The sequence below is a fragment of the Schistocerca cancellata genome, chromosome 3 (genome assembly GCF_023864275.1).
Source record: "Schistocerca cancellata isolate TAMUIC-IGC-003103 chromosome 3, iqSchCanc2.1, whole genome shotgun sequence".
In the NCBI taxonomy this organism is placed as follows: domain Eukaryota; kingdom Metazoa; phylum Arthropoda; class Insecta; order Orthoptera; family Acrididae; genus Schistocerca; species Schistocerca cancellata.
Genome location: NC_064628.1, coordinates 512,529,004 through 512,542,768, shown reverse-complemented (window position 1 = coordinate 512,542,768; position 13,765 = coordinate 512,529,004). Strand labels below are relative to the sequence as shown.

The window sequence follows — 13,765 nt, the reverse complement described above, 5'->3', positions numbered from 1 at the left end:
TCTACCAACTGAGCTACCCAAGCACGACTCACACCCCTTCCTCACAGCTTTACTTCTGCCAGTACCTCGTCTCCTACCTTCCAACTTTACAGAAGCTCTCCTGCGAACCTTGCAGAACTAACACTCTTGAAAGAAAGGATATTGCAGAGACATGGCTTAGCCACAGCCTCTGGGATGTTTCCAGAATGAGATTTTCACTCTGTAGCGAAGTGTGCGCAGGAAACATCTGCTTGCAAGTTTTTTTTTTTTGTTAGATGTTTTCTCATTTGCACTACTGTTTCTTGTACCATAGCTGCAACGACAGATTGTCAACTTATGTTTTAACTTACCCTTGAGATCTCAAAATTTGACACAGAAAAGCGCTAAAACTTGGCTGGATAACAGGGAAATGGGAATTTCACTTGGGGAAACGTATGGCAACCCTGTCTATGTTTTACGTGTTGAGATTTTCATGCGGAAATGTGAAACTGTGCGTGAACTTTTATATGGAATGATAAACAATGTTTTCAAACACAATAACTTAACTCTATGCCATGTCATTTAACACCTGGACCTACATACGGTACTACACAACATTTCAATACCTCTGAACACTAATGCTATCTTAAAAAGCTAAGTGAACTTTTTACAATTGTTTCAGGTCACCTTTCTTGTACTTGCTAAATGGTAAATGTTTTTATGCAATGTCCACATCAACTATAAACACAAATTTCTTGCTGCAAAAGCACAAGAGGGGCGTCATAGTAAACGACAATTACCAGACTGCTTGAAGTGTTGGTATGTTAAGTACAAAGCTGCACTGTGATTTAACTTTCCTTCCACACACACTACAGAAAAATAAAGGTATATTAAGGTCCAGGAGTCACAGTTTCCAATATCTGTCCGATTTTTTATGTTTACTTATAGTATTTCACAAGTCTAATAGATTAGCATCACAGATGCTTTTTTTTATTTTAATTTTGTTTTAGGGCACAAAAAAAACTGAAAACTGCCCATGTCATAAGTTTAGAACACCAAGAAATGAAAGAAGTTAAAAATGGCTATATGTTAAGCCCAATCAATGGAAAGAAAGAGAGTTAAAAACAAGACCTTCCCTTGGAGAAAGATCTACAAAATATGCAGTAGAGGCAGCGGAGGTCACCAAAGAAATTTGAAATGTCCTTCAGCCATATTACGGCAATGCATAAAAAGTAGAACAAGCTGCATACCACTCATTAAAATGGTTGATAACTCAGATGGCAAACATACACTGGGATATAAGCACTTAAAAAATGGGCATTGGGGCAGGAAATGGCGAACATCAAACGTTGATGACAATGAGCACAAAGTGATGGGTAATCTCCACATAACAAATGACGGTGGCTAAAATGACAGTTCCAAGAGGTGGTCAGCCAAGCCGTTGCGAGAGGCTTAATTCCCCGGAGCTCTTTCTCGTGAAGAAAACACCACTGGTGATGTCAAAGAGACACCATCTGCCGAGACAGCAATGCAGAGATCATCCGAAGGAACGGAAGAGCTGGCAGGCCGAGGTAGGAGGACTGCAGTCTCATTTCCCATCAGACCAACATAACAAGTAACCCACATGAACATAACAGTGGCTTCCTTAACAACAAGCAAGAGAAAGCTTCCCTGGATCCGTTGCAGTAAGGTATGAACTGTGTAAGCACACAGAGGCTCTGAAGAGCACAGAGAATTGGTGCATATAACAATTAAAAAGCCAGTGTCGCCGATGTACTTGGTGGCCTGATAGAAGGCAGAAAACTCTGCTGTAAAAACTCTGCAGTGGTCTGGAAACCGATACCGAAAAGGGTTGTTGCGAATGATGAAGGCACACCCGACACCACAGTTGGTCTTACAGCCATCAGTGTACACAAAGGTGCTATTGCTAAGTTGCATGCTGAGGTCGAGAAATTTACAGCGATAGATCGAATCTGGAATAGTGTCCCTGGGAAGAGAACAAAGTCCAACATGAACACGGCCACCACACGAAGCTGAGGCAGTGAAGGCTTCACACCCATCAGGAACATGACAGGTAGCAAGAAGTTAAGCTACAGGAGCAATAGCTGAAAGCAAACTCCAGGAAGTAATAAAGAAGAAAGGCGCACCCCACACTGGCGGTCGAGGGAATAATCAAAAACGGGGCATACGATGGGTGGCTGGGCATGGGGGCCAAGTGGCAAGCTATCTGCTGAGGAGGATATCTCGCCAGAGACTCTTAACCCGGCTAGTGTAAAAGATTCCAGTGGCCAAATGTATTCCACAATAGTGGACTGTGTTAAGATGGTGTAACATGGATAAACATGCAGATGAATAACCAAAACACCAATAGTCTAGTTTCAAACAGACAAGGGATCGGTACAAACCAAGGAGGGTGGTCTGACCCGTTCCCCAGAAAGTACCACTTAGGATACGTCGGACACTGAGGGACCAGGTACAGCGTGCAGCCAGGTAAGACACATGGGAGGACCAAGAAAGTTTCTTATCCAGCATAAGTCACTGGAATTTAACAGTTTCAGCGAATGGAAGAGCAGCAGGCCCAATGTGTAAATACGGTGGAAGAAACCCATTGTGCTGCCAAAAATTCTTACAAACGATTTTGTCACTGGAAAAGTTAATCGCTCAAGGAGACAAGTCTGTGCAGAACTGCAATGTCGTCGACGGAAAGGGAGCCGGAGATTCCAAGCGGGAGACAGCCCTTAATAGGTTGAAGGACTGTAGCAAATAGGGCATTGCTGAAGGAAGAGCCTTGAGGTATCCTGTTCTTCTGGATAAAGGTGTCTGACAAAGATAAACCCACATGTACCTTTAAAACTCAGTCTTTTAAAAATTGCTGAAGCAAACATGGCAGGCGGCTTCAGAAGCCTCATGTGTATATGAGTACAGAGGATACTAGTCCTCCAGCATGTGTCACATGCTTCCTCCAAATCAAAAAGCACAGACACAGTCTCAGATTTCCGCAGAAAGCTGTTCATGACATGGTCAACTGCAAAACGATGTGCACGAAATCCACATTGTGCAATGGTTAGTAGATTGCAAGACTCAAGCCACCATAACAGCCAGCCATGAATCACATGTTACATCACCTTGCAAAAGCAACTAATGAGAGAAATGGGGTGGTAGCTAGAAGGAAGGTCTTTGTCCTTACCCAGCTTAGACATGGGTATGACTGGCTCAATTCCAGCAACTGGGAAACGTGCCATCTTTCCAAATGCAACTGTATATACAAAGGAGAATGTTCTTGTCCACATGAGAAAGATGCTGAAACATCTGAATGTGAACACCATCTGGCCCTAGGGTGGAAGGTCGGCATGAGGTGAGAGCACAGTCAAGGTCCCTCACCATAAAGGTAGCAATGTAGCATTTACAATGCTGAGAGGAGAAGGACATCACACTTGAGCCCCCTCCACTCATTACCAAGGGACGAATGTGGGGTGATAGTGGGCCGAGTTCAAATTCTCTGCAAAAATAGTGGCCTAAGGTGTTTGAGATAGCAACAGGGCCCACAACATCATCATCTGCTATGGTCAAGACTGGACATAGGGGAACGAGCCTTGGTCCCAGAGAGCCAACAAGGTTCCCCATATAACAGAAGAGGGAGTGAAACTCTTAAAAGAACTAGTATGGGAAATCCAGCTAACTTTTTTTGCTATCCTGAAGAATGCGACAACACTGCACACGCCACTATTTATAAAGAATACAGCTCGCCATCATAGGATGACAGTTAAAAACTCGGAGAGCACATCTTCACACACAAATCGCATCACAGCATGCCTCAGTCCACCAGGCGGCTGGGACATGACATGGTAAAGAAGAAGTGTGAGATATTAAATATCTGGCCAATTGGGTTTGCATGCAGGTGGGGTATGAGTCAGCATACAGATAGTGCTCAGGAAATGGTCACTCGACTGCGTATCAAAAGCAAATAGGTGTGGTTAGAGTCTGAATGATGTGGGTGCTCTAGTGTTAAGACAGATGAGGTTGGGTTGATTCAGATCAGCTAAAAGGGAACCTCTCAGACAGGTTCTCGAAGAGCCCCAAAAGGGATAGTGGACGTTAAAGTCATCAAACAGCAAAAATGAGTGAGGGAGTTGACCATTAAGCTGGAGTAAGTCAGCCCTGTTGACAGTGAATGATGCAGGGATGTAGACATTGCAAAGAGAAAATGTGAAATGAGGAAAGAAAGTTGGGGCTGCAACACCTTGCAACATACGAAGGGCTGTTACCATGGAGGCTGCCAAGTGCCAGCCTTTGAAGGCTCACTGCTACAGAGTGCAGAGGCTGGAGAATCCTGTTCCATGAAATCTACTGAAGTGTCGGCATTCTCCCTGGGTCAGCCAGCTGACTCCAGGGCAGACAACTGGTACATATCGGGCATCGGCGAAATGGAGGTTGGCCAAGTGAGTCTCTCACACGATGACACTGTTCAATAGGATCTCCATGTTGGGGGGAAAGAGAAGACCATCTGCCTTTGTTCGATTTCTTAGAGCCTTTATGACTGGCAGACAAAGATTCAGATGTTTGTTGACTGGAGGGACGTAAAAAGTCTTTGCGGGAGTGTTCCTTTTGTCCTTTCTGGCCTGCTGGTTATGTAGCAGGCGATTTCGTTACCGAGGGTGAAGATTTGTTGGCTTGTTGCGCAGCTGTAGGAGGAGGAGATGGGGACGCTATTTTGATACTGGATAATTTCAGAACTGCAGTACTGAATTGGAAGTTGCAAATCTGCGGGACCATATCCTATGTGGGGTGAGGTGTAAAACGAATGGTACTATAAGTGCCAGATGGTCAAATTCAGGGCTTTTGACTATCCAACAACTTGAAAGGGACAGGGTATGGTACTGTTCCTTCACTTGGATCTCCTGGACAGCCTGTTCATCAAGAGACATGGGATGAAATGGTATGGTTGTCATTACAATTGACACAGTGGGGAGAAGGAGTTAGGCAATCACCCTCATGCGGATCTCTATCACAAGTAACACATTTGGATGTGTTTTGAAGGGACACATGAGTGTGGTTGTAACATTGACACTGGTAGCATGAAAAAGGTTGATGCAAACTTAGTGCCTACATGCAGTCTTTTTCTCACATTTTATTGAGTAGTGCTTCCTTCAAAGATTAAGGCAGGCTATGAAGTCATCAAGGTCTGACCGTACATTCCAAACCTGATGCATTGCTACCAGTGTCAGTGTTATAACCACACTCATGTGTCCTGTCAAAACAGACAGAGGGACCAATTAGCAATTGGAAAGGTGACAGCTCAGGCAATCACCCCTATCTGGGCCTGGCCTGTACATAGGAGTATGTGCAAACCCTACCTGTCGAGCCGGCGCTGGGAATTAAGCATTACCGATTCACCTGTTACGTGTCAAACGCAAGGACTGGTCTTCAGGAGTGCACAGGGAGGAAAAAGACAGAGACCTCAAATGCCAAAGTGGAGGAAGGGGAGGAGATGGAAAAAGAAGGAAGACGAAGGACTATTCTGATGCTGGGCTTCCAGAACAACAGAATGCATTCCCAAAAATACCAATGATGTGTTCCCCACGCGAGGGGAAAGCGACATGCAGCACAGAGACATGCAGCACAGAGGAAAGAGGTGATGCAAAGGCTGGAAACCTGTAATGGCCAAGCACAAACTCTCACATTCATCAAAGATTAATGAGCCCTGAAGGGTGGGAAAGGGGGAGGGGTCGGCGGCAGCACCACAGGTGCTTATGCATCAACTTGCACCACTGGGTTCGAGGTTCCATAAGTAACATGGTTTCAACAAAAGTGCAGAATTGTAATATCCTTCCCCTTAGAGATACACAACACAATTTATGGTTGAGGGAGGGACTGCGCGCACAGGGAGGGAGAGAGGGAGAGGGAGCTGAGGGAATGAGGAAAGAAGACTGTAAATAAAAATATAAAGTCTTCTCTATAAGCCATTCATATTATCCTTTATGATACAAATACATTTTTTTTATTGTTGTGGAATGAAAGAGACATAACACAACAGTTATGACACTTCTATGTTCGGTGTATTAACAAAGTTATCACATGATGAAGTAAAAGTCACATTACAGTTGTAAACTGATACAAAATAATAAAACAATAAAGAAATTGCAGTAACAACTAAGAAATGATCGCAATTTCAAATAAAAACACTCAGAAATAGAGAGAATGCTGATAAACAGTAAATGTAAATAAAAACATCAGAGTAATGCTGTATTTTGCAACAATGATTACCACTTGGATTATAAGGCACTCTGTAGTATCATTTTTCTCCAGCCTTCTAATAAATCACACAACTGCATTATTAAAAGTATCTAAAAATAATTATCTTCAGTCCTATAACAAAAACAAATCTAGCACAATCTACCAACTTTCGGTAACAGGGCAGCTCTCATTTAAGATAATAGATAAAACAAATTGCTGTGATGCTTTGGGAACCTAACTCACCACTGTAATATCAGTTTATGGCAAGAAATGAATCTTCAGTCAAAATTACCCTAAATATCTTAAATGTCCTTTATCAAATCAATAAATTAAACTCTTGTACATCCTGATGACAAAATTCACAGTGAAACCAAATTAAATAACTATTAGCACAGAATCAGATAAAGTTACAAGGTTTCAATAGCTTTTGAAGTTAAATGTAATAATTCTCTAATGTACAATCAAAAACATTTAATACCTTCTGAGATCAATCCATTGTGAAGAAGAGTTACTCATGGTTCAATGAGCAAAAAATGCTTTTACGTTATACCTCCATAATCAACAATACTTTTAAAGAAAGTGCTAATGTTTGCTTGAAACACAACCACCACACAAAGAGAAAGAGCTGAGCTTTTAATAATTAAAAAAAAAATCTTCCTTAGATCGTACAAAAAGCAATGACTGTTGTTGTGGTGCAAAAATGAGATTCAGAGAGCTATTGGAGGAGACTATGAGAAGAGAAACTGCAGTGATTTACTTCTCCCACTTCGTCTTTCAATCCAATGCAGAAACAATATTCATGTTCTATGTCGAGAAGCTATTTCCTTTGCCTCTTCTGATCATTAATTTCAATATTCTGGTCAATAATTAATAAAATTACACAAATGATTCATGTATGAGGTTAAGTGAACAGTGTTGTTCTAATTACCCTCTACACCAAAAATTTTCATATATCAATATATGTCGACACTTTTCTCTCAAAGTAACAGCATTCAGAAATATGTCATCACTGCCATCACTATCCCCACCACTACCCTAATCACTGTTGCCATCAAACACAGACACAGTGAGAACATATACAGGTCTACACTGCTCATTTTGCATTTGGCAGATTTCACTCAATGTTATGATTTTTTAGAAACAGCAACATTACAGTTTATCCCACATTCCCCAGTTAGGAAAATAAATTCTTTTAACAGGATCTAGTGAAGAGTTGCTTGACTAATAATGTCAAGAATACATGCTAAAAATCAAATTCCCACCAGATAAACAATACTAAATGAAAAAATATGCAACACATAAACAAAAAATTGTTTCACATCATTTATTCTCTGCTGTCTCCTTTTAACAGCCTGTTCACATTTCTGAATGCTTTTTTGCAAGATACAAGTTACTTATAAAGGTTGTTGCAGCTAACTAGCCTGTTGGCAACTACATTTATCACTTCATACAAAAATTTCTTTTCACACACAAAACCACATACATATTATCTCTGACAAGGAAACGACATCAAGTTGACTTCACATTTTAAGGAGAAAACAGTGCATTTGCAAGATATCAGCCCCAGAAATCGATTCCACATGAAATAATTCTGACAGCACTCACCTATGACCTGAAAGAGGGCTCTGGTTGTCATTCCAATGTACAGTACTTCACACTTGGTCATGGCAGTGGGCAGTGCAGCTGCAGTGGTGCGGAGCAAGTGACGGACAACTGGTGCACGTGAAAGTTTAAAAGCTGTATTTTCAGAAGGTCATATCAGAATTACGGTCCAAATTATCATGTGCGATCGATTGATGGGCTGATATCTTGCAAGTGTGCTTTTTCTCTTTAAAATATAAGATCATGCATTCTTCCTTGTGAGATCTGCAACCCTAATGTCAGCACAGGCATTAATAAAACTATAAACCAGCACACACAGTTATCGGCTGATTGAAACAGAACCTACAGCACCAATAACTGGGCATTATTTGCACAAATAATTCTGAGACTTTAGATTTATTATTTTCTGCCAAGACCTATTATTGCAAGAACATAAAGAAAGATGTTTATTACATCAACATACAAGTTAAGTGCTGCAAAAATATATTCCTCAGGTGAAATACTATACTTGTGCTTCCCACCTAGCATAAGTTGTGTGTCATATATAAGATACACAGAAAAAAGTATTGCACCAAATGCTGAATATAACAGTAACATTACTCTTGATGGAAAAATTATTGCAATGATACCAAACACTATGAGAACTAGCAGTACAGCAAAAAGTGACCCCCCCAGTACTGTGAAGTCCCATTTTGTCTGCATAGCAAACATTGTAAGTCCAAGACAAACAGCAGCACAGACACCGGCTGCCATTAAAACCTGCAACAAAAACTATTATTTAATTAAGTCCAACAGCTAATCAACAATATGTGCGAATTAATGATCTACCATGAAGTTCTTTACACTCTAATACACTACATAGGTTAAATAATTACACACACACACACACACACACACACCACCACCACCACCACCACTACTACTACTACTACTACTACTACTACTACTACTACTACTACGACATATTCTACAACTTCGGAAATTTGAATTGTGGTTGAAATTTTCACAGTTAAGAACAACACACATATATTTCTGCTGAAATTTAGAGTTCCAAAGACAGAAGGCATTGGAAATGGCTGATACAAGTAAAATCTAAATACATGTGTGAGTTTCATAAGACTTTTTTAATGTATGTGCTCTTAGTCAACCAAGTAACTGGACCTAACAAACACTAATAATGTGTGTGCTACACCTTTGGATGTGAAATGTCACATTAAGAAATATCACAACACACCATGTGAGCAAATAAACATCAACAATAGTCATTTACATTTAGTATTGATTTTGTAGAACAAATCTGGTTATGTGCAAGCAACAGAGGCTGCAAAGAACCTTAACCCTTAACCGAAATTGTGGGTCATTCTGGACCTGCTGACAACAATAAAACCATCTAACAATGGAAATACATGGAGTTTCAGTTTCGCACGCCAGTGTAATCTCAGTACATTGTGATGTGCACCAGGGACTGGGAGCTCACTGCTTGAAATTTACTGGAAGTGGAAGTAAGTGCCATCCCTGAGTCCAATTTGACCCGCTATTCCAGATAAAGGATTTTTTTTAGTCAGTATATACTGAGTTATTTTGTGTTGTTTCAGGCACTTTATTGTCACAATGCAGCAGGGTCTCACTGAAGAAGAAATCTGTGAACTATTATTAGATGAAAATTATTCAGATACAGAATCTTTAAGTCATTTTCAACCTTGTGAGGAAGTGAAAATAAGTGACGATGACGTAAGTGACAATGAAAATACACAACAAGAAATTTCTTCTGATTCAAGCAAGTCATCGCCTGATGATTCAGTAGAGAGAGATAGCCATCTGTCAAGTAGTGCAAATTTTCAAGGTAAAAATCGATTCAAGTAGTCTACTCATTCACCAACTAGATCCAGAGTCAGAATCCACATCATCACCACTCACCTCCCTGGTCTCATCGGTGCAGCTCGTGAAACACAGAACATATCACCAATTGAATCATGGCAGTTTCTGATATCAGATGAAATGATCGCACATATTTGCACTCACACGAATCAGAAAATAACAGAATATTCAGAAAAGTATAAAACTAATGCTACTTGCACTAACCATGTGAGTATTGTGGAAATGAAAGCATTCTTTGGGTTGTTGCTATTATCAGGTGTATTCAAATCTGGCCATGACAATATAGAAAGTTTACGGGCAATTGATGGGACAGGCTGAGATATATTCAGAATAACGATGTCAGTAAAGTGATTTATGTTCCTGTTATCTGCTTTGAGATTTGATGATGTGAATTCTAAAGAAGAAAGAAGAACTAATGATTGTGCTGCTCTCATCTCAGAAATATTTTGACATTTCATTGAGAACTGTAAAAAAAATTTCAGAATATTTGACAGTTGATGAAATGCTTTCCGCTTTTAGAGGGAAATGTTTCTTCAAGGTTTATATGAAATCGAATCTGCTAAATATGGCATCAAGATTATGTGCCTTTGCGATGCTAAATCACACTATTTATACAATGCTTTTATCTAGAAGGGCAAAGCAATCACTAATAAAACAAGCCAACTTTCAGTTCTAACACAGAATGTGCAGCTTCCAGAACCTTTATTTGGAACAAATAGAAATATAACTGCTGATAACAGGTTCTCTTCTGTGGAGCTTGTTGACAGACTGACTGAAAATGGTTTGACTTACATTGGAACGATGTGAAAATAACAAAGGGAAATACCACCAGGATTTTTAGCCAATAAACAACGGGTAGTAGGATCTATGTGATTTGGTTTCATGAAAGATAAAACATTGGCATCTTATGTCCAAAAAAAGAATTGAAGCCTAGTGGTGATCTCATCAATGCACCATGAAAATTCAGTCAATGAAAACAGTGGAAAACCTGAGATAACTGAATTTTGCAACAGAACAAAAGGTGGTGTTGATACATTAGATCAGAAATGCACCACTTATTCAGTCTCTAGAAGAACTCAACAATGGCCATGTGTAATTTTTTCAGCAATATTGAATGTTGCGAATGCAAATGGATTCATAATATGGAAGCCATCAACTGGTGGACAACATATGAAACGTAATCATTACATAAAAGAAATTGGACTAAATTTGATAAGGCCATTTATCACAGAAAGAAAGATGGAGTATTCTTCATTTTCAGCAGATTTGAAGAGTAGGATAGATAATTCTCTAGGGGCAGCTGATGAACCACAAAATGACCTACAACTAGAAAATTCAACTTGTAATCAAAGTGGCTCATGAAAAAGAGGAAGATGTTATTTATGTGGTCCTAAAACTGACAGCAAACAATCACAAAAATTTGACAGATGTTTTAAATTCATCTGTAAATGACATGCAGAAAAAAGTGTTGTGTACCAACAGCCATTCTTAGTTCAGGTACTGATATACATAACATTTGAACACTTCCATGTTTCATTTTCATCATTTTTGTTTCTGATTGATGGCATAAAGAGTCCCTCTTTATGTTAAAGGGAAGTTATGAGAAACTCCATTGTGTATCTAGGTTTTTTAATCTAAGCCTTTTTTTGTAATCATTTAGCATTCTAAAGTATGGTACTAAAAATTCTTGTAAAATATGACACAGGACTTAAAAGTTAAAAAAATAATACAATGTAAAATTTTGGCTCAATAAAAGTTGATTTATATTTGAAATAAAACTTATTTTAATTTAATCATTACGCAGTTACACGCGAATTATAACTTTTATGGGGATTTTGTTGAATTTTTATTTAAGGGTCCATTTGGACCCGCAATTCCAGTTATGTGATGTTTAAAGCTTTCCCGGCTGGAACAATTCCAGTTATGTTCGTAAAAATATAGATTCTGATTAAGGGTTAATAAATTCTCAGATGTGACACAGTAACTATACAAACCTTAGAGAATTGACATTTCACTTGAAGTAACTGACCACACAACTGTCACAAGTGATAAGGATGAAATGCAGCTGCCGATGGAGCCTGACATTTGTTAGACTGAAGTATCACAGACCAGAGGTACGTTGTGCATAACCTCATGAAGAACTCAAGGAAGTTAAAAGAGCTTTACATCTCATCTCAGCTTTTCATGAACAAAACATGACTCATCTCCATCTACATGAATACTCTGCAAATCATGTTTAAGGGCCTGGCAGAGGGTTCATTGAACCACCTTCACAATAATTCCATTATTCCAATCTCATACAGCACACAAAAGAAGCAAACACTTATATCTTTCCATGCAAGCTCTGATATCCTTTATTTTATTATGATGATCAGTTCTCCCAAAGCAGGTCGCCATCAAGAATATATTTTTGCATTCGGGGGAGGAATTTGATGATTGAAATTTCATGAGAAGATCCCGCTGCAACGAAAAACACCTTAATATTAATTATGTCCACCCCAAATCCTGTATCATTTCAGTGACACTCTCTCCCCAAATTTGCAATAATACAAAACATACTGCCCTTCTTTGAACTTTCTCGATGTACTCCATCAATCAATTGTCTGGTAAGGATCCCACACTGTGTAGCAGTATTCTAAAAGAGGATGGACAAGCATAGTGTAGGCTGTGTCTTTTGTAGATCTGTTACACTTTCTAAGTGTCCTGTCAATAAAATGCAGTGTTTGGTTAGCCTTCCCCGCAACATTTTCTGTGTGTTCCTTCAAATTTAAGTTGTTCGTAATTGTAATTCCTAGGTAATTAGTTGAATTTATGGTCTTTGGATTAGACTGATTTATCATGTAACCGAACTTTAACGGATTCCTTTTAGGGCTCATGTGGATTACCTCATCCTTTTTGTTATTTAGGGTCAATTGCCCAATTTTTGCATCATAGAGATATCTTTTCTAAATCATTCTGCAATTTGTATTGAACTTCTGATCATTTTACTAGTGACAGCATCATCCGAAAACAACATAAAACAGCTGCTCTCCTAAATCGTGTATATAGATAAGGAACAGCAAAGGTGCTATAACTTGGGGAATGCCAGAAATCACTTCTGTTTTACTCAGCGACTTTCCATCAATTACTACGAATTGTGACCTCTCTTGACAGGAAATCATGAATCCAGTCACATAACTGAGACAATAGTCCATAAGAATGAAATATCACAACTAGCCTCTTGTGTGTTACAGTGTCTAAAGCCTTCTGGAAATCTAGAAATACGGAATCAATCTGAAATCCTTTGTCAATAGCAGTCAACACTTCGTGAGAGTAAAGAGCTAGATGTGTTCCACGAGAACGATGTTTTCTAAATCCTTGCTGACTCTGTGTCAACAGACTGTTCTCTTCAAGTTAATTCATAATGTTCAAACACAATATATGTTCCCAAATTCTGCTGCATATCAATGTTAATGATAAAGGCCTGTAATTAAGGGGATTACTCCTACCATCTTTCTTGAATATTGGTGTGACCTGTGTAACTTTCCAGTCTTTGGGCGTACATCTTTCGTCGAGTGAACGGTTGTATATGATTGTTAAGTATGGAGCATACTCTGAAGGGAACCTAACTGGTATACAGTCTGGCCCGGAAAACTTGCTTCTGTTAAGTGATTTAAGTTGCTTCGCTAATCCGAGGATATCTACTTCTATGTTACTCATGTTGGTAGCTATTCTTGATTCGAATTTTGAAATATTTATGTCATCTTCTTTGGTAAAGGAATTCTGGAAGGCTGTGTGTAGTAACTCTGCTTTGGCAGCACTGTTGTCAATAGCATTTCCATTGATATCGCACAGAGAAGGCATTGATTGTGTCTTGCTGCTAGCATATTTCACATACGACTAGAATCTCTTTGGATTTTCTGCCAGGTTTCAAGATCAATGATTCACTGTGGAAACTGATAAGCATCTCACATTGAAGTACATGCTAAATTTTGAGCTTCTGTAAAAGATTGCCACTCTTGGAGATTTTGTGTCCATTTATTTGGCATGTTTTTTTCATTGTTTCTGCAACACTATTCTGACTCGTTTTGTGTACCACAGAGAATCAGTTCCA

At 39.3% G+C, this 13,765-nt stretch overlaps 1 protein-coding gene across 1 annotated transcript in view; it reads right to left on the bottom strand.

The window, feature by feature from the left end:
* Positions 1 to 5,907: 5,907 nt before the first annotated feature.
* The window catches only part of LOC126175310 (protein lifeguard 1-like), a 67,607-nt gene continuing 59,749 nt past the window's right edge, over positions 5,908 to 13,765 (bottom strand). Inside the window, exon 4 of the mRNA XM_049922016.1 lies at positions 5,908 to 8,553. Within this exon, the coding sequence (XP_049777973.1) occupies positions 8,194 to 8,553 (360 nt within the window). The 3' untranslated portion in view covers positions 5,908 to 8,193. The remainder of the gene's footprint in view (positions 8,554 to 13,765) is intronic.